The following is an 18,543-nucleotide window of genomic DNA, read 5'->3' as shown; positions in this document are numbered from 1 at the left end:
TCATTACACATCCCCAACCATCACAGAAGAGAGCGAGCGAGCCACAGAGAAAAGGGGCAGAAAGCCTGCTGCTCTGGTTGCCTAGCACCAGGGGCCCAAATGTGCCCACACTACCACCCATCCCACAGAGAACTTCCCTAACCATTTATTGATGAGGAGGCTCCACCCCTTTCTCTGATCCAGATTTCAGTGATGTCTTGAAGGGGGTGGGGGAACTTGCCACCCAGCCCTCTTCCCATAGTATCTATTCATCTTTCCATCCTTGGCCTGTAGTCTGTTCCCCTCTCCAATCTTCCACTTCTGGAACTCCCCTAAAGGCAGGAGGGATGGGCCTGGCCAGTTGGGAGGATCCTCAGAACTGTTGAGGTTGGGAAGCTTCTGTGCCCAGGGCTCTAGAAGATGGTTGTTCCCCTAGAGCATCCTCCCCTCGCCCAGGCCAGGATCCCTCAAGATCTAAATCCCTGTAGGCCTGGGATAAGGAGCAGAGGAAGGGAGGGAAAAGCATTGGTGACACCAAAGCTGCCCTGAGGTGCCAGTTGACCTGGGTGGCTCCTTGAGTGTTGTCTATTGTCCTTGAGAACAGCCCCGCCATGGCCAGCTCAAGGCTAAGCCTCCTGCTGCTGCTGCTAACCAACCCATCCTGAACCCTTGGGGGCTCAGCACTGGTCCTATGGCTGGTACCCTGCAGGAGAGCAAGCCTTCAGCTGGCCCCAGGACTCCCAGAGAATCCTCAGGCCCCCAGGTGGGTGATGGGTTTCCCCAGACTGGGAGGAAGGTGCCAGGCTAAGGCTCTCCCCCTATGCTGGGCAGAAGATGGGGTACAGGCTGCAGCCTCTGTTCCCTTCTGAGAAAAAGTCCTGGGCACTGCAACAGGCAGCCCAGCCCAGACTGCCCACAGCCTCCCGAGTGATGTTCTGGCTCCTTCCCAGGATATTGTGCCCTGGGAAGACAGGTCCATGGACCCGTGGTCCCTCCATAAGAAGCTGCTTCTGTTGCAGACACTACTGGTGAGTGGAGTAAGATGGCCCCCAGTATGCAAGACCAGCCTTTGGTCACTAGCCTCTCGGCCCCCAAGAGAAAGGCCATCCTGGCTGGGGAAGAAAGAGCCACCACTGGGATGCCCTCCTCCCCCAGCTGTTTCTCTATTCACTGGTGAAGTAGGGCATACTAAAAAGCTCCATAAATAAAAGAGTGGCAGCTGTGGGTCCCCCAGGTTTCTTGACAGTCAAGCCAATGTATCTCAGGGTGGCCAAGTCCCTATTCAGTGGGAAGAGGGTAGGGTACACCTCACACATAGGCAGCGAGGCTCCAGAGGACCAAATGGTCACTGACGTGCACTTGGAACTAGCGACTACAGAGTTCCCCACGACCATAGCAGAGGACAGGAGTGGGGAAATGGTTTATTACTAATTGGCAAATCGAACATATTTAAAGAGCATCAGCGGAGCGCTTATTAAAAGAGGAAGTGTAAATTCGTAGGAGGCAAAGCCCTGTCGCCTAATTTAAGTGGGTGTGAGCTCGAGATTATATGCCTCAGATTTAGGGTGGACAGACTGCCCAGAGAACTGGAGATCCCCACACTGGGTCCCAGGTCCCTCTGGGAGGGGGCAATCTGAGCGACGTGGAGGCAAGCCGATCCGCTAGGTGGGCATGGGCAGGGAGGAACCCCAGTAGGAACGTCCCATGGCATGACCGTCCCTCTCCCCTCCACAGAAGGCAGCCCAAGCTCCGCATCTCGCCGCCTTTCAATAAAAGTGTGATGTCGTCTCAAGTCCTCTCCTTCATCCCCTCCCTTTGCCATCCCCGCTAAGAGCGCTGCGAGGGAGCGGGAGGAACGTGGGCCGAGTCCCGCGGGCGGGAGGGACAACGTGGTGGAGCAAGGCCCTGCAAAGAAAACCTGACCCGAGTCCGGAACCCGGGGCTGACTGCAGTGGTCCTCAGGAAAGCCGCCGCGCGCGAGCTCCGCCCCTAAGAGGGAGGGGCGAGGGAGAGGTGGGCCTGAGGACTGCATGTCCCGTGGTGCTTCGCGCCCGCTTCCGGGCCGGTGGTGGCCGGCGGCGAGGGACCGTGATTATGCTGCGCGCGTTGAGCGACCTGGGCTGGCGGCCCCTGTACAGGCCTCCCGCCCTGCTGCTGCTTCCCGCACGTGGCCGCAAGACCCGCCAAGACCCGCCTGCCAAGTCCAAGGTCGGACGCGTGAAGACGCCGCCCGCGGTGGACCCCGCGGAGTTCTTCGTACTGACGGAGCGCTACCGGGAGTACCGCCAGACGGTGCGTGCCCTCAGGTGTGTGTGGCGGAAGGGCAGGTGGCGGTGGGAGTCCTCAAGGGAGTATTGGGGCGATTGGGGAGGCCGGAGGGTGCCTACTTGAAGCGCATCCCCGCCCAGGGTGGAATTCGTGTCCGAGGTGCGGAAGAAGGTGCAGGAGGCCCTGACCGGCGTCGTGGCTGAGCGCAAGGCGCAGGAGGATGCCGCCGAGCACCGGAGGCTGATGGCCTGGAACCTGGCGGAGAACCGGCGGCTGCACGAACTGCGGTGCGTGGGGCGCGAGGCGGGACGGGGCCCCCTGGCCGACCTGAGAGAGGCGGGGTCCCCGCTGAGCCGCGGCTTCTTGTCCCTCGCAGGGTGGCAAGGCTGCGGCAGGAGGCGCTGGAACAGGAGCAGCGGCAGGCGGAGGAGCAGGCCCGCCGGGCGCTGGAAGAACAGGCCCGGGTGCAGCGCAAGCAGCAGGAAGTGTTGCAACTGCAGGTTGGTGGGCGGGCGGGGGGACGGGGTTCGCGGCGGTGGGGATTGTGGGCGTTTGGGGACTCGCGTCGGCAGGTGAGGATTTGAGATGAGATGAGAGAGAAAAAGGGAGGGAGGGGCGGGCTAAGTTGGGAGGGGCCACCAGCTTGTGCAGAGTTCCCAATGAGCTGGCATTTTCTCTCCCTATAGGAGGAGGCGAAAAACTTCATCACTAGGGAGAATCTGGATGCACGGATAGAAGAAGCATTGGACTCCCCAAAGAGCTACAACTGGGCCATCACCAGAGAGGGGCTGGTGGTTAGGCCACAGCACGGAGGCTCCTAGGAGCCTCATAAGGACAGTGCCTGCCCCGAGACCTTATGTGCATAGGGGAAGGAGGGCTGGGCTTGATCTGGAGTAAAGCAGTTAGTACCTTACTGTGGGAAAGGAGTGATAAGTGCAGAGGCCAATGCAGCCCTTACACTCTGGCTCCTATGCTTATCACTTGGTCAGAATCTCCCAGACACAGTGCCGTGTTCTGTCCCTATGTAGAACTTCAGGAGTGCACCAGACCCTAGAGTGGTTTCCATCTCTCAGAATGTCAGGCTGGGCCACATTCCCTTAGGTAGCCAGGCCATCTTCTGAGTATTATAAGCCAAATGTGATCTGTTGCCTCCTTTTGTAAATAAAGTTTTACTGAAACATAGACTTGCCCATTCATTGACTACATCTATACTGTTACAATGGCAGAGATGGGTAGTAACAACAGAGACTGAATGACTTGCAGAATCTAAAATAAAACATTTTTAAAGAGAAAAGTTTGCTGTCCTTAATTTGGGACTTTAGGATACTAGCTGGGAGCAGATATCACCTGGTAACTGTGCCACAAACTAACCATTGGCTAAGTACCTACTATTGCTTAATCCTGGGCTTTGCTAGCCAGCATCTGTTGTGTCTGAAATTCAGAAGGCAAAGGGGAGACCCTATTTCTCTTGGTAGCGCTCCATGTGGCTTCAGTGTACTACATCTGCCCTGGCATACCAAATTGTGCTTGGCAAGCACTTGGACATGCCCTGCATGGAACTGTAACGCCCTAGTATTCCATCTGCTGGCGTTGGTGTGCAGATCCACCTATAAACCAGGCTTCAACTGTTTAACTCTACCCAGAGCTTTCGATCATTCCATTGACCACTATAGGTCCCTTCAGGATTAACTCTAGCTTAGTCCCATCTGTCCTGTTTCTGATGGATCAGAGCACTGCTGGGTACACAGGCAGACTGGCAACTTCCACCCCACCTGGCCACAACTGAATGGTATCCCACAATGCATGCCTAAATCCAGCAGAGCTCTGGACAGTTAACTGATGGGCATGTCCTTGCTCAGAAATACCAGAGCTCTTGCGATCATCCCCTTAAGTTCCAAATAGTTCAGTCTTCACCCCAGCCCTACAATGCTGCTTTTGACCTCCTATTTGGGAAGGTAAAAGAATTCCAAGCTTGAATCTTCCTGCCGGTATTGTCCTTATTTCAGTGGTCACCCGGCCTCATTTCCTGTGTCCTCATGGTGAACAATACATGCTCTGCAGGATTTTGAGACTCAGAGTTGCCAGAACTGTACTTGTTGCAGTGTGGACCACCTAGAGAATCCTCTGGTTCAAGGTTCCAGTTGTAGGTGATAGATTTGGAAGTGTCTCAGTAAATGTGTTTTGAGCTGAACATGCAAATGTGAGTGCTTTCACAAGATTTGAGGAGGCCCACCCTGCAAGATTAATCAGGGCCCAAGTACAATTTTTGTTTCACTTGGGGGAGGGGAGGAACTTTGCTATGTGGGTAGTTTTCCCCCAGAATTTCTCCAGTCACAGTCAAGCATAGATGCTTACCAAAACACTCAAGATTCTTGGCCCTTCCAATCCTCCAGGTGAAGCAGCCTGAGCTCAGTGAAATAGACTGCCATGAAGTCCTAGGATGGATGGGATGGTCAAGTTCTCCACAAACCTTTGGTCATCTCTTAGGCAGGACAGGGAGGTGCCATCCCGCTATCAGGTGAAGACAAACTGCTTGTAGTAGTTCAAGTGACTAAGAAAAGAGGAATGCACTTGCCAGATTAATAGGTGCTGGCTACCTTGTTAATCTGTTCTATCAAGGAGACCCCACTAGAGCCAATTAAGCCTACAGTCATTACTCATATATTTCCAGGCTAACCAATTTTTCTGCATGGAACACAGTCATAGCTGCCCAGTAGTGCTGTGCTGGCACCACTGCTGCTGTTGGGACTGCAGCCCCTGTGCAGGAACCCAAATACCCATGCCCCAGACACAGCAGAAGCGGAGTCACATTCCTCCAGCCTTAAAAACAAATCTTTTACATGGAAAGGCTGGTCAACAGGTACAATGTCACAGTTAGATGGGAGAAATAAATTCTGGTATTAGTGCACAGTGGAGTGACTATAGCTAACAACACACTGACTATTCCAAAGAGCTAGAAGAGAGAACTGGGGATGCTCTCATGAGGACATGATAAAAGTTTAAGGTGATGGATATATTAATTATCACATATACATTGTACCCCATAAATATGTACAATTTTCTTCAGTACTGGGAATTGAACCCAGGACCTTGTACTACCACTGGAGCTATATTCCTAGTCCTTTTGTTTTTATTTTGGTTTTGAGAGGGTCTCACTAACTGTGCCTGGGCTGGCCTTGAACTTTCAATACTACTGCCTCATCCTCCTGAGTAGGTAGGATTATAGGCATGTACCACCACATCTGATTTTTTTTTTTTTTTTTTGAGACTGGGTCTTGCTGTGTAGCCCAGGCTGGCCTTGAGTTTGAGATACTCTTGCCTTGGCCTTCTCAGCACTGGGATTGCAAGCAAGAACCACCACGCCCAGCAATATGCACTACTATGTGTCAATTTAAAAAAAAAAAATCTTTCAAGTGCCTCCTGGATTATTGAGTCTGGGGAATGTGTTTTGCAGCCTTCTAGCCTTCTTTCCTGGAGCTGAGAACTATGGAAAAAGTGCTAGTGCGTCCCAGATTTTTCAGAAGCACTGTTTCTCACAAGTTGTAGCAGCAGGATAGGGAGGTAGGAATCTTTTTTTTTTTTTCCAAGTGCTGGGGATGAAACCTAGACAAGTGCTCTGCCACTGAGCTATACCCCCAGCCCAAGTAGGGACATTTTAAAACCAAGGGGAAATGAAACTTGAGATTGATATACTTTGACAATTCTGCAAAAATTGTAAATAGCTATAAACATAGCAATCAACTTTTCTGTTTGATTGATTGCCTTTTTTTTTTTGTTTTGGCAGCACTGGGATTTGAACTCGGGACCCTGAGTTTGCTAGGCAAGCACTCTACCATTTGAGACACACTCCAGTCCTTTTGCCTTAGGTTATTTTTCAGACAGGATCTCAAGTGTTTGCCCAGCCCAACCGTTATACTGCGACCATCTTACCTCTGCTCCCTCATAGCTGGGATTGCAAGCACACACCACCTTGCCTGGCTTATTTGTTGAAATGGAGTCTTGCTAACTTTTGTTGCTCGGGTTGGCCTATCTTCCTAGTAGCTAAGATTACAGACCACCACAACCAGCTCAACTTATTTTTTACTTGAAAGATACTCTGATACTCTTAAATATGAATCTGGGCTGGCAGAGTGGCTCAAGTGGTAGAACACCTGCTAGCAAGCATGAGGCCCTGAGTTCAAATCCTGCACTACCAAAAAATGTAATTTTGTTTCAGAACATAGCTTAATTCCAACTTTTAATAAAAGATAAGTTATAGGAGGTGAGGAGAGAGGGAGCAGTATGTATGCACATATGAATAATAAAACAATTTTAAAAATCTACTGCAACCATAAAAATAATAATAATAATAGATAAGTTATGTTCATCAAGAAAGGCTTCATATATAAGAAAAAACAAAAACAAAAAATAAAAATAAAAATAAAAAATAAAAAAATGAAAGGCTTCATATAAAATATCTCCAAATTAATGTTTGGCAAAGTCAGCTTCAAGCCAGGCACCAGTGGCTCATGCCTGTAATCCTAGGTACTCGGGAGACACAGATCAGGAGGACTGTGGTTCAAAGCTAGCCCAGATAAATAGTTTGGGAGACTCTATCTCGAAAACACCCATCACAAAAAAGGGCTGGTGGAGTGGCTCAAAATATAGGCCCTGAGCTCAAACCCCAGTACAGAAAAAAAAAAAAAAAAAGTCAGCTTCAGTATACATATTTTTGAAGGAAACAGTTTATAAGCAGCTAATTCTACATCTCTTTTATCATCATTTATTAGGATTGTCAGTTCCCTTGTGAGACAAGAAATTTTTTGTTTGTTTTTTGGCACTGGGGTTTGAACTCGGCCTCACACTTGCTAAGCAGGCAAGGATTGTTTTCTCTGCATATTTTACTGCTGCCTGTGACATTCATCACCTAGAAAAAAAATTAAATAACAACTTTCCAGTGCTTCAATTACTTTCTTTTTTTTATTATTGTTGTGCTGGGTGGGGTTACACCGTAGCATTTTCAAAGGTTCTTACAATGAATGAAATATATCATACTTGAACTCCCCCCCTCCACTGCTCTTCTTCATCCGCCTTCCCCTGATTCCTGGAACTGTTTCCCCACCACCTCCCCCTTCTCAACAGGGCCAACTCGTGGCCAGTCACACAACTCCCCCCCCCACACACACACAGAATCTGTTTCACCTCCTGTTCTCTGATTTTGTAGAAGAAAAAAACAAACAATAAAAACAGAAACATGGCGTTTTTGCTAGTTTGAGAAAGAGCTACATAGGGATCAATTACTTTTTTTTTAAATAACACTGTACTTTATTACAAGATCTAGTATGTAGTAAGTACTCAAAAACTTTTTCCTTTTCTTTTTTTGGTGCTGGGGCTGAAACCCAGGGTGTGCTTCACCTTGAAGCTACACCCCAGCCCCAGACATAGTCTTTAAGCCAGGCTGTGGGACGGCAGCCACAACTTCAATAGGTGGAAGGCAAAGGACCAGAAGTGGGTGAGTGTTGCAGGGTATAGGAGAGGGAGGAGCTCAGCAACATGACTGACAGATGTGGCAGGACCAAGGGCTGCCAATTCCCTTGGCTTAGCTCAACTGTGCCTTCCTGGGTAAGGGGGGAGGCCCAGGGCTCTGGTCTGCTAGATTCTATCTCCAATCCTACTGCCTAGTTCTTCCCAATAGGGAACATGGGAGGGGTTCTGAAGTGATTAAATGTAAGGGAAAAACTGAGTTAGGGTGACAAGCTGATTAAGTCACACCTCTGGATTTTCTGGTCCCTTTTATGAGTTTATAATAAAATAAGACTTTGGGAAGGGAAGGAAGGGAGGGAAAGAGGGAGTGAAGAAAGAAGGAAGGAAGGAGGAAGTCAGTCCTCTGAGGGAGACGAGTAAGTGAAGACTAGAGGAAACAACAGCAAGACACAGGATATCTTTATAACTACAAGCCTCGCATTCTGCTTGAGTTCAAATACCAGTTCCCTTCTTATCTCTCAAGTGTCTTTAGAAACGCTTCTAAATCTCTTTGTCCTTTGGTGTCCTCAAAAGTAAAATCGAGATAATACCTATAAGGTGAAAATTAACAAGAAATCCATTTAAAGTTAAAATTTAGTAAATATTGAATACTTTGTGGGGGGATTGAGCACAAGGCCTTGCACACACTAAGCACCTCTCTGCTAATAGTCTACACCACCACTTTCTATGCTTTTTTAAGTGAAATTAGAGTATGGCCTCAAATTCACACCGTGGATTGAGAATTACCTGCCAAATGCTGTTAAATTGAGAATTGAGTGGCTGAAAGATTGGCCTGCAGTTCTGCTTATTTCCAGCAGAGGGCAGTATCACCAAGGTGGTGACAGGGCCCTTAAACTAATGAAAGAAAAGATTGGTAAATTAAACTACATTCTCTTTAAAAACAAGTAAAATAAGGAAGGAAGGGTATCAGGAACCTAGAAGGTGATTATTCCCTCAGTTAGTCTCCTCTGAAACCACACCAACTTCAATGTGCTGCTTTCTCAATAGGAAAAGGGGACCAGGAACTAGAGAAAAGGTTAGTTCAAGAAGAATTAACCTAGAAGGTAACACACACGCACAGGAAATCAATGTGAGTCAACTCCCTGTATAGCTATCCTTATCTCAACCAGCAAAAACCCTTGTTCCTTCCTATTATTGCTTATACTCTCTCTTCAACAAAATTAGAGATAAGGGCAAAATAGTTTCTGCCGGGTAGCAAGGGGTAAGGGGGGTTAAGGGGGAGGGGTGTAAGGGAGGGGGTGGGGGGAAGGGGGGAGAAATGACCCAAACATTGTATGCACATATGAATTAAATAAAAACTTTTTAAAAATGTGCTGCTTTCTGTGGTTCTCATTTCAAAGTAAAGTTGTAGGCATCATGAAACCACCTCCAAATACTTGCTTAAGCATCCATGGTTTCAAAATAAGGTCACTGTCCAACACAACTGCAGGGCCACTATCTACCCAAGAAATCAAACAATTAAACTCCCATTTCTCCCTCCCCTCAGCCCCCTCAGCCACGCTTCTACTTTCTGTTTCTAGGAATTTTTACAGTGTCGCAATCTTTCCTGACTGACTTATTTCACTAAGCATGATGTCTTCAAGGTTTGTACACATTGGAGCATATGTCAGAATATTCTTCCTTTTTTGTTTTCTTTTTTTTTTTTTTTTCAAGGCCAGGTCTCACTATGTAGCCAGGCTGGACTCCAACTTGATGCCTCAGTCTCCCAAGTGCTGAGATTATAGACATGTACCACTAATACTCCACTTTCTTTTTACTTTATTTTTTGGTGGGACTGGGGTTTGAACTCAGGGCTTTGTGCTTGCAAAGCAGGGTCTCCATTGTTTGAGTCATACCTCCAGCCCATTTTTGCTCTGGTTGCTTTGGAAATGTGGTCTCACAGATTGTTTGCCCAGGCTGGCCTTAAACCAGGATCCCAATCTGAGTCTCCCAAGTAGGCTGAATAATATTCCATTGTGTGTACAAATCACATTTTGATTATCCATTCATCCACTGAGGGACACTTGGGTTGCTTCTACTTTTTGACTATATAAACATGGAGTCAAATATCTCTTAAAGACCTTGCTTTCAGGCGGGTGGGGGGTAGAGGGGCAGTGGGCAGGGGGGAGAGGTGGCTCAAACAACATATACACATATGAATAAATATAAAAAAAAATAAAAGAAATAAACTTGGCCATTACAGTTAAAAAAAAAAGAGAGAGAGAGAGACTTTGCTTTTTACCAGGCACCCGTGGCTCACGCCTGTAGTCCTAGCTACTCAGGAGGCAGAGATCAGGAGGATCATGGTTTGAAGCCAGCCCTGGGAAATAGTTTGTGAGACCCTATCTTAAAAACACTCAACACAAAAAAGGAACTGCCAGAATGGCTCAAGTGGTAAAGTCCCTACCTTGCAAGCATGAAGCTTCAAGTTCAAACCCCAGTACTGCCAAAAAAAAAGAGAGACCTTGATTTCTATTATTTTGGGTCTATACCCAGAAATGAAATTGCTGTATCATATGGAAAATTTATTTTTAATCTTTTAATGGAGCCATGCTCTTTTTCCATGACAGCTACACTATTTTATATTCTAACCATTAGTGCACAAGGGTTCTGTTTCTTTGCATCCTTGACAATACTTGTTATTTTCTGTTTGGTTTCTTGTTTTTTGTTTTTGGCAGCACTGGGGTTTGAATTTAGGGCCTCATGTTTGCTAGGTAGGTGCTCTATCAGTTGAGCCATTCTGCCAGCCCTTTTTTTGTGATGGATTTTTTCAAGATAGGGTCTCACAAACTGTTTCCCAGGGCTGGCTTCAAACTATGATCCTCCTGATCTCTGTCTCCTGAGTAGCTAGGATTACAGGCAGGAGTGACTGGCACCTAGTCTCCTTCTTTAAATAATAGAACTACTGATGGATGAGAATAAATCCCTTTTTGTGATTTGCATTTAAATTTTTTAGTTTTTAATTTTATTTATTTTTTGGTGAGACTGGGATTTGAACTAAAAGTTTCAGGCTTACAAAGCAGGTCCTCTACTGTTTGAATGACAGCTCCAGTCCATTTTGCTCTGGTTATTTTGGAGATAGGGTCTTGCAAAATACTTGCCTCTGCTGGCCTCAAACCTTGAGCCTCCTGATCTCAGCCTCCCAAATATAGCTAGTATTTCAAGCATGAGCTTGATTTGAATCTTTTTTTTTTCTTTTTGCAATACTGGGGGTTTGAACTCAGGGCCTCACATTTGTTAGGCAAATGCTCTATCACTTGAGCCACTCCACCAGCTCTTGATTTGAATTTGCAAATATATAATGGTCAGCATCTCAAACAAATTTTGTCTGTGCTGAGTCCCCAAGCTTCCCAACCCAGCCCAAATCTGGGCCCCCTTAAGGTCCTTGTGCCACTTGAGGCTACAGCCTCCTTCCCACTGCTCAGGCCAGAAACTGAGAAGTCATCTTTGGTGTCTCTTTTTCTCTCCACTCACATCCAACCCACTAGCAAAGCCCAGCTGAGGCTTCCTTTGTGATTCACAGAGAACAGGATCACTTCTTGCTATGCACACCCTGCTGTCACTAGGAGATGGCTGTGATAGACCTCTACTTCCACCTCTGCCTCACCATCTTTTCACAGTATCATATACAAAGCTGTCCCATGTAGGCTCAGAACCTCTCTAGCTCCCCATTTCATTGATCTGGAGGAAAAGCCCAGATCCTGTGTTACCCAGGCCTGTGATGACTTTCTGACCTCAGGACTCATTTACTTTGCTGCAGCCCCACTGGTCTCCTTGCTGTTCCTGGAACATGCCACACATATTCCTGCCTCAGGACCTTTGCACTCACTATTTCCTCTGCACCCCTCCATTGGAAGCAGAATGCTAAAATGCCTCCTGTCGTTCCCACCCCCAGGTATCCACACCTTTATGTAATCTCCTGCTGCATGTGGGTGGAGCCTGTAACTTTCTTCTAACCAGTAGAAAAATAGAGTCGAAGTGACACGGTAGCACCCTCTGAGTGTACTACATTGTATGGCAAAGATGGAGATATTTGGCAGGTATAATGAAGGTCCCCACTAAATTTGACTTTAAGTTAAAATGGTGGTGATGCTGGTGGCTCTGACCAAACACCCAAACAGATCAGGCATTTTGTTTGTTTGTTTGTTTGTTTTGTTTTGTTTTAGTAATACTGGAGTTTGAACTCAGGGCCTACACCTTGAGCCATTCCATCAGCCCTTTTTTGTAATGGGTTTTTTCAACATAGGGTCTCTTGAACTATTTGTCACCTAAGTAGCTAGGATACAGGCATGAGCCATCAGTGCCTATCTCAGGTAAGGCTTTTAAAAGAGGGCTTAGGCCTTCCCTGTGCTCAGAGACTTGAAACAGCAGACTCTGTTTTTTGCAAACCATGGTGAGATCGACAGCTGCAAGAAAATGACTTCCACCCACGACCCAGGAGGAATGCACCCCACTGACACCTTGGCTGCAGCCTGAGACTCTGCACAGAGGAGCCAGCTCAGCCCTGCCCAGACTCTGCCATACCCCTACCCTGAAAACTGTGACATAATAAATGAGTGTTAGGGCTGGTGGAGTGGCTCAAGGTGTAAGAGCACCTGGCCAGCAAGCGTGAGGCCCTGAGTTCAAACTCCAGTACTGTCCAAAACAAAAAAACAGCATTAATAAATGAGTGTCGTTTTAAGGTGCTACATTTGTGGTGAATGGTGGTGCACTAGTAAACTAATGTTGTAGGTGCATGGCTTCCTTCCTCTCCTTTCTTTTTTGTTTTTGTTTTTTTTTTTTTTTGCAGTACTGGGGTTTGAACTCAGGGCCTACACCTTGAGCCACTCCACCGGCCCTTTTTGGGTGAAGGGGTTTTTCAAGATAGGGTCTCTGGAACTATTTGCCTGGTCTGGCTTCAAACCACAATCCTCCTGATCTCTGCCTCCTGAGTAGCTGGGATTATAGGTGTGAGCCACCAGCGCTCAGCTACCTCTCCTTTTCTGAGTGCTCAGAAGTCTACACTGACCACCCTAAGGAAAACTGCAACAGACCCTTCTCTCTGCCTTCGTAACAGTTACTAATCCACCACATTTTTTTTTTGGGTGTTGGGACTGAAGCTCGGGGTCTCTGTCACTGAGCCACCCTCCCCAGCCTTCCCACCTTATGTTTATTGCCACTGGAATGTGTGGACGGTTTATCTTTTGTTTCTTAACTGCGCTAGTTTTTAATTAGCATAGCAGAATACCTGAGGTAATTAACTTATAAAGGGAAAAGGGAGGGCTAGGGGTGTGGTTCAGTAGTAGAGGGCCTGCCTGACAAGCACGAGACCCTGAGTTCAAATCCCGGTACCACGAGAGAGAGAGAGAGAGAGAGAGAGAGAGAGAGAGAGAGAGAGAGAGAGAGAGAGAGAGAGAGAGAGAGGAGAGCGAGAGAGCACGAAAGAGAGAGGTTCATTTTGGCTCACAGTTTCAGAGGCTCCAGTCAGTGATCTCTTGGTCCTCTGGTGAGACAGCTCGTGGTAGCAGAAGCCCTCACTTCATGGCCAGTGAGCAAAAGAGAGAGAAAGGAGGAGCCAGGGTCCCACTATCCTCTTCAAAGTCTCGCCCCCAATGCCCTACAGACTTCCCACTAGACTCCAGTTCTTAAAAGATTCCACCATCTTCCAAAAATCCCATCCTGGGGACCTGAAGCCACAGACTTCAGGGCACACTCAAGATCCAAACCCTAGCACTACCGGGATGTTGATTGTCTCACGCCTCTCCTCCTCTACTACCATATGAACCCTGTGAGGGTCGGGGTTTTATGCCCCCGTGCTGGCATGGAGCCAGGGTCTCCCACCTGCTGCCTTGAGAATGCTAGTCAAGCACTGTACCACAGAGCCCCAGCCCCAGCTCAAGCGCAGAGATGTCTGCTCCGGTCACCGTTGTCTCCCAACATCTGTAAGAGGACGAGAATCTTCAGGTGAGGGGTTGGTGAGCAGATGAAAGCATGCTGGCCACGTGAGGGATATTACGTGATGGTAATTTATGTGCCTGTGTTAGCTTGGGTGAGGTCAATGTGCTCATAGAGTGGGTGAGAGGCCTCCCGGGGGGCTGGGGTCCTTGACCTTCTAGGCCAGGAACGCCAATGAGCTAAAGTGGATGAGAAATGAGCTGGTTTGTAATCCAGGCCGGCCTGAGCACTTCTTCAGTGCTCAACAGCTCGCTCTGGTGACTCGGGGTCAGTGTCGGAGTTACATGGGTTCTGGAAACCATCTGACCTCATTGGCCTCAGCACTTCACCAAGAAAGGTGAACATGAGGACAGGGGAGTCTGGAGCTATTCTATCCTCCTCACCTGGCGCAGAGGGGTTGGACATGGCGAGCCTGGTCTCTCTAACACTGGCTCTCATTTCTTCCTGGCTGCTGCAGGACGGTTCCCCAGGAAGCAGGGTGAGGTGAAGCTTAGTAAACAGGCTGTTTATTACACAGCCCATGGGGTCCACCCTTGTGAAAGGGAGGAGGAGGAAATGGATGGGCAGAGGGAGAACTGTTACGCAAACCTCAGCTGACCCCACAGGGAGCTCCAGATCAGAGTGTCTTGCATGTGGGCCAAAATGGACCAGTCATTGGATGTGAGGCCACCTGTTGACCACAACTCCTAGCAGCAGGATGACAAGTGGTTTTTTAAAGAGAGGTTGGGGCAGGGCATCCCCTTTCTTACTCACAGCATTGGCCAGCACCCCTTCCACAGAAGAATCTTCTTTTAAAATTTTATTTTCATTTTGAGATATATTAAAACTGCTCCCAAAAGTTTTTACTGTTACTGTTTTTGCGAAGCTGGGAATGGAACCCAGGGCCTGTGCATGATAGGCAAGTGCTCTGTCACTGAGCCACATCCAGCACCACCAAAGGTTTTTAAATGCCTCCAACTTGTTATGTAGCCCAGGCTAGCTTCAAACTCATGATCTTCCTGCCTCAGCCTCCTGAGTACCGGGATTATAGATGACCACATCCAACTACAAAAGATATTTTCAATACCCAGCACACACACCCAAAGACACTGCATTACAAAAGAAACCAATTACATTTACATTCAAGTGTCAAAATAACAACACATTTTGATATATTCTTTAATAAACCATTAGATAGCAAGATCTACTGGTGGCCCAATAACTGCTATAATGTTGAAGTGAAGGTGAGTGTAAACAGTCTTTAGAGAAATCTGCAATTGCTGTACCTGGCAGGTTGTCCATTGGTTCAATTTGTGACTAAGTCACAAGTATTGCTAATTCTATCGTGTTTGTTGCTTACCTCCTGGTTGAAGGAAAGGCTGAGGTTCATTTATTTATTTATTTTGTGGTCCTGGGGTTTGAACTCAGGGCCTCACACTTGCTAGGCAGGCGCTCCACCACTTGAGCCCCTCCACCAGCCCTGTTTTGTGGTATGTGTGTGTGTGTTGGGTATTTTTGAGATAGGGTCTTGAGAACTATTTGCCAGGGCTGGCTTCCAACAATGATCCTCCTGATCTCTGCCTCCTGAGTAGCCAGGATTACAGGCGTGAGGCACCTGCTCCTGGCTACCTACATTTAGAGGTTGGAGAAAGATGTGCTCTCTTCCCATCCAAGTTTCAGGGACACAGAGGAGTCCCGTGTCCCACCTTTCCCACACTGCCACCCTCCCTGAGGTATTGGAAGTCTGGAAAAATAGACTTGGTCAGGCTGCAGCCTTTCCCCACCCCCATTTCTCCCTGTCCTTCCCTAGGCTCAAGCCGCCTCAGCCTGCTGTGCCCTGGACTATTAGTCAAAGTGGTGACCTTGACCCTGGCCTGGGCCCTGCAAATGAATGGGCCTGACCTGCAGTGACCTGCTGTGATCAGTCATGCCACAACCCTCTTAGACAATGCTGGGCCAGCACAGTGCCCAGGCATAAAAAGGCAGGGCCAGAGAGACCGCCACCAGTCGTGGACCCGGGACCCAGAGTGACCACACCATGGCCGGTCCCAGTCTCGCCTGCTGCCTGCTCGGCCTCCTGGCCCTGACCTCCGCCTGCTACATCCAGAACTGCCCCTTGGGCGGCAAGAGGGCTGCGCTGGACCTCGACGTTCGCAAGGTGAGCGCCCGATCCTCATCCCCAGGTGCTTGGGGAGGAACGAGGGTACCCCACCCACCCACAGAGGCCTCCCCCGGCCTCGCCTGGGAACCTGAGAAGTTGGTAGATGGCGATTCCCGCCCTTGACCGCTGAGGCCAAGCCGGCGCCCCAGCACATGCAACCTGGCGGTCCGGCCCGCAACCCCGGCCCGTGCACCCCGCCGACCTCGCGGGGTCCCCCACCGCCCCTCCCGCCTCTCTCCCGCTCACCCGCCCGTCCCGCCCCCCAGTGCCTCCCCTGCGGCCCCGGGGGCAAAGGGCGCTGCTTCGGGCCCAGCATCTGCTGCGGGGACGAGCTGGGCTGCTTCGTGGGCACCGCCGAGGCGCTGCGCTGCCAGGAGGAGAACTACCTGCCGTCGCCCTGCCAGTCGGGCCAGAAGCCGTGCGGGAGCGGCGGCCGCTGCGCCGCCCGCGGCATCTGCTGCAGCCCGGGTGAGCGGGGCGAAGCCGCGCGGGGACCGTCGGGCGGGCCGGGGTCGCGGCCCCCACACGCTGACTCGCACCCCTCTTTGCAGACGGCTGCCGCACCGACCCCGCCTGCGACCCCGAGGCCGCCTTCTCAGAGCGCTGATCTGAGCGCGCACTCACCCGCCCCCGCCCCCGACCGCCACCCCAGAAGTCATGAAGTGAAATAAAGCAGATTTTCCCTCCAACCTGACTCGCGTCTCAGTGTCGGAAATGGGAGGGAGGGCGTGGAAGGAGGTGGAAGATCACTCCTGGCTGGGCCCGTGACAGTTCAGGGCGGGAGTGTCCCAGCCAGGTGCCCAAGGGGACCGACGGTACTGCCACCATCCCTAGGGAATGAAGGAGAGACATGGAGACAGCCCCAACTTCCCACTTCTGACAGGGGCTGGGGCCTGCAGCAGGCTGATTTAAAAGCTTAAGAGGAATTTTTTTCTCTTTTCTTTCCTTTCTTTCCCTCCTCCTCTTCCCCTGCTCCTCCTTCTCTCGCTCCCTCTTCTCCCCTCCCCCTCCTCCTCCTCTCTTCCCCACCTTGAGTCACATCCCCAGTTCTTTTTTGGTTTGGTAAACTGTGACTACAGGCCCTATCACAGTCCCAAGAGGAACTTTGAAAAGTCCGAATGAGCTGGGCACTGGTGGCTCACACCTGTAATCCTAACTACCCAGGAGGCAGAGATCAGGAGGATCATGGTTCCAAGCCAGCCCAGGCAAATAGTTCGGAGACCCTAGTTCAATTCCCAGTACCCCCGTCCCCCCGCCCCCCAAAAAAGTCCAGAGTGACAAGGGAGGGTGGCAGAGTGATTCAAGTGGTAGAGTGCCTGCCTAGCAGCCTGACACCCTGAGTTCAAACCCCAGTACTGCAAACAAAAAGCAAAATGACAAGGGAGGGGAGAAGCAGAAGCAGACACAGACAGGATTACCAGGGGACAGGGTGAAGAGGAAGCTGGCAGTGGAGACCAAATGACTTCCTGACTCATGGAGGAGGCTTGAGCCACACCTTGGAGGCTGAGGGAGCAAAGCCGCCCTGGAAGGAGGGAAACTGGAGGTGGGGGCAGCTGAAAGAGCCTCATGTTTCCCAGGAGCTAGACTCTCAGTCAGCCCCAAGGAGGCCTCTGGCACTCTCAGATGGGGAAACTGAGCACAGACAGGACTCTTTTCCTGCTGTTAACAGCTCTGAATCTGAGCCCAGCAGCTCTGTGTGGTAACAAAACCTGTCAGAGCTAGGCATCCTCAGAGAGGATGTGGAGTCCTGAGATTCTAGCTGCAGAAATTATCCCAAGGGTAAGAGCAAACAGAATCCCACAGGATCCTTCTGCTCCTCTATTGTGAGATCAAAGCCCTTTGAGGAATTACATAAAAGCCTCTTCCCTCATCCCCAGAGCCTGCCTCAATCACCTGTCCATGTGACTGAGCCACAGGTTCAGAAGGTCCATGTCCACACCCCACTCCAAAAAAAACTGGGGCACATCGTTAGTTGTCTGTTAAAAATAAAACATGCCAGGCTGGGTGTGTAGTTCAGTGGCAGAGTGCCTCCCTAGCATGCATGGGACATGGGTTCAATGCCTAGCACCTCAAAAAAAAAAAAAGTGGGGAGAAAAAAAGCCAGTAAACAAAAAATGGAGCAAGCTATATGAGTGAAATATGAAACAAAGAAAGACAGGACGCAAATATTGATACTGGACAAACATAACCAAGGGAAAAAATATCAGGGACAATTGCATACAAGCAAAAAGAACATAGAAAGATATGATAATGAGCCTAGCACCCGTGGTTCCTGCCTGTAATCCTAGCTACTCAGGAGGCAGAGATCAGGAGGATCCTGGTTTAAAGCAAGTCTGGCAAATAGTTCAGGAGATCCTATCTCGAAAAAAACTCATCACAAAAAGGGCTGGTGGAGTGGCTCAAACTGTAAGAGTATCTGCCTGAGTTCAAACCCCAGTGCTGCCAAAAAAATTTATATATACATACATATATATGTTATATATGTGTATATATATGATAATGAACCCATGTATATCTAACAATGTCCTAAAATCTGTATAAAGCAATAAGTAACAAAGGATGAAGCCAGGGTCTCACCCGTGCTAGGCAAGTGCTCTTTACAACTGAGCTGCATCCTCAGCCCTAGTCAACAGTTTCTTTGGAGAGTTTCAATGCATCCTCTCAAACAGATCAAATAGATGAAATGAGCAAAGATGTATAAGATTTTAAGAACACCATTG

The 18,543-nt window shown here is 49.1% G+C and overlaps 2 protein-coding genes and 1 pseudogene across 2 annotated transcripts; all 3 read left to right on the top strand.

Annotated features, from left to right (window-relative positions):
* Positions 1-246: 246 nt before the first annotated feature.
* Positions 247-1,882, top strand: Gnrh2p (gonadotropin releasing hormone 2 pseudogene; annotated as a pseudogene).
* A 139-nt stretch (positions 1,883-2,021) lies between these two features.
* Mrps26 (mitochondrial ribosomal protein S26) lies at positions 2,022-3,429 on the top strand. Its single transcript, XM_020163878.2, has 4 exons — positions 2,022-2,285; positions 2,388-2,534; positions 2,624-2,747; positions 2,934-3,429. Exons 1-4 carry the CDS (start codon positions 2,074-2,076, stop codon positions 3,066-3,068), a joined length of 618 nt encoding a protein of 205 aa, XP_020019467.1. The 5' UTR covers positions 2,022-2,073; the 3' UTR covers positions 3,069-3,429.
* Positions 3,430-15,635: 12,206 nt separating this feature from the next.
* Oxt (oxytocin/neurophysin I prepropeptide) lies at positions 15,636-16,513 on the top strand. Its single transcript, XM_020163877.2, has 3 exons — positions 15,636-15,820; positions 16,090-16,291; positions 16,375-16,513. Exons 1-3 carry the CDS (start codon positions 15,701-15,703, stop codon positions 16,428-16,430), a joined length of 378 nt encoding a protein of 125 aa, XP_020019466.1. The 5' UTR covers positions 15,636-15,700; the 3' UTR covers positions 16,431-16,513.
* The last annotated feature ends 2,030 nt before the right edge of the window (positions 16,514-18,543 follow it).

The sequence above is a fragment of the Castor canadensis genome, chromosome 5 (assembly GCF_047511655.1).
Source record: "Castor canadensis chromosome 5, mCasCan1.hap1v2, whole genome shotgun sequence".
NCBI classification, from domain to species: Eukaryota; Metazoa; Chordata; class Mammalia; order Rodentia; family Castoridae; genus Castor; species Castor canadensis.
The sequence above is the reverse complement of the archived record's forward strand: the minus strand, read 5'-3'. Positions and strand labels throughout refer to the sequence as shown.

What these genes read in the sequence shown, in the direction of transcription:
- Mrps26 (XM_020163878.2), top strand. Translation starts at nt 2,074, where the DNA reads ATGCTGCGCGCGTTGAGCGACCTGGGCTGGCGGCCCCTGTACAGGCCT. An exon ending in CAGACGGTGCGTGCCCTCAG is followed by an intron (nt 2,286 to 2,387) that starts GTGTGTGTGGCG and finishes ATCCCCGCCCAG; the next exon opens with GGTGGAATTCGTGTCCGAGG. An exon ending in CGGCGGCTGCACGAACTGCG is followed by an intron (nt 2,535 to 2,623) that starts GTGCGTGGGGCG and finishes TGTCCCTCGCAG; the next exon opens with GGTGGCAAGGCTGCGGCAGG.
- Oxt (XM_020163877.2), top strand. Translation starts at nt 15,701, where the DNA reads ATGGCCGGTCCCAGTCTCGCCTGCTGCCTGCTCGGCCTCCTGGCCCTG. An exon ending in TGGACCTCGACGTTCGCAAG is followed by an intron (nt 15,821 to 16,089) that starts GTGAGCGCCCGA and finishes CCCGCCCCCCAG; the next exon opens with TGCCTCCCCTGCGGCCCCGG. An exon ending in CGGCATCTGCTGCAGCCCGG is followed by an intron (nt 16,292 to 16,374) that starts GTGAGCGGGGCG and finishes CCCTCTTTGCAG; the next exon opens with ACGGCTGCCGCACCGACCCC.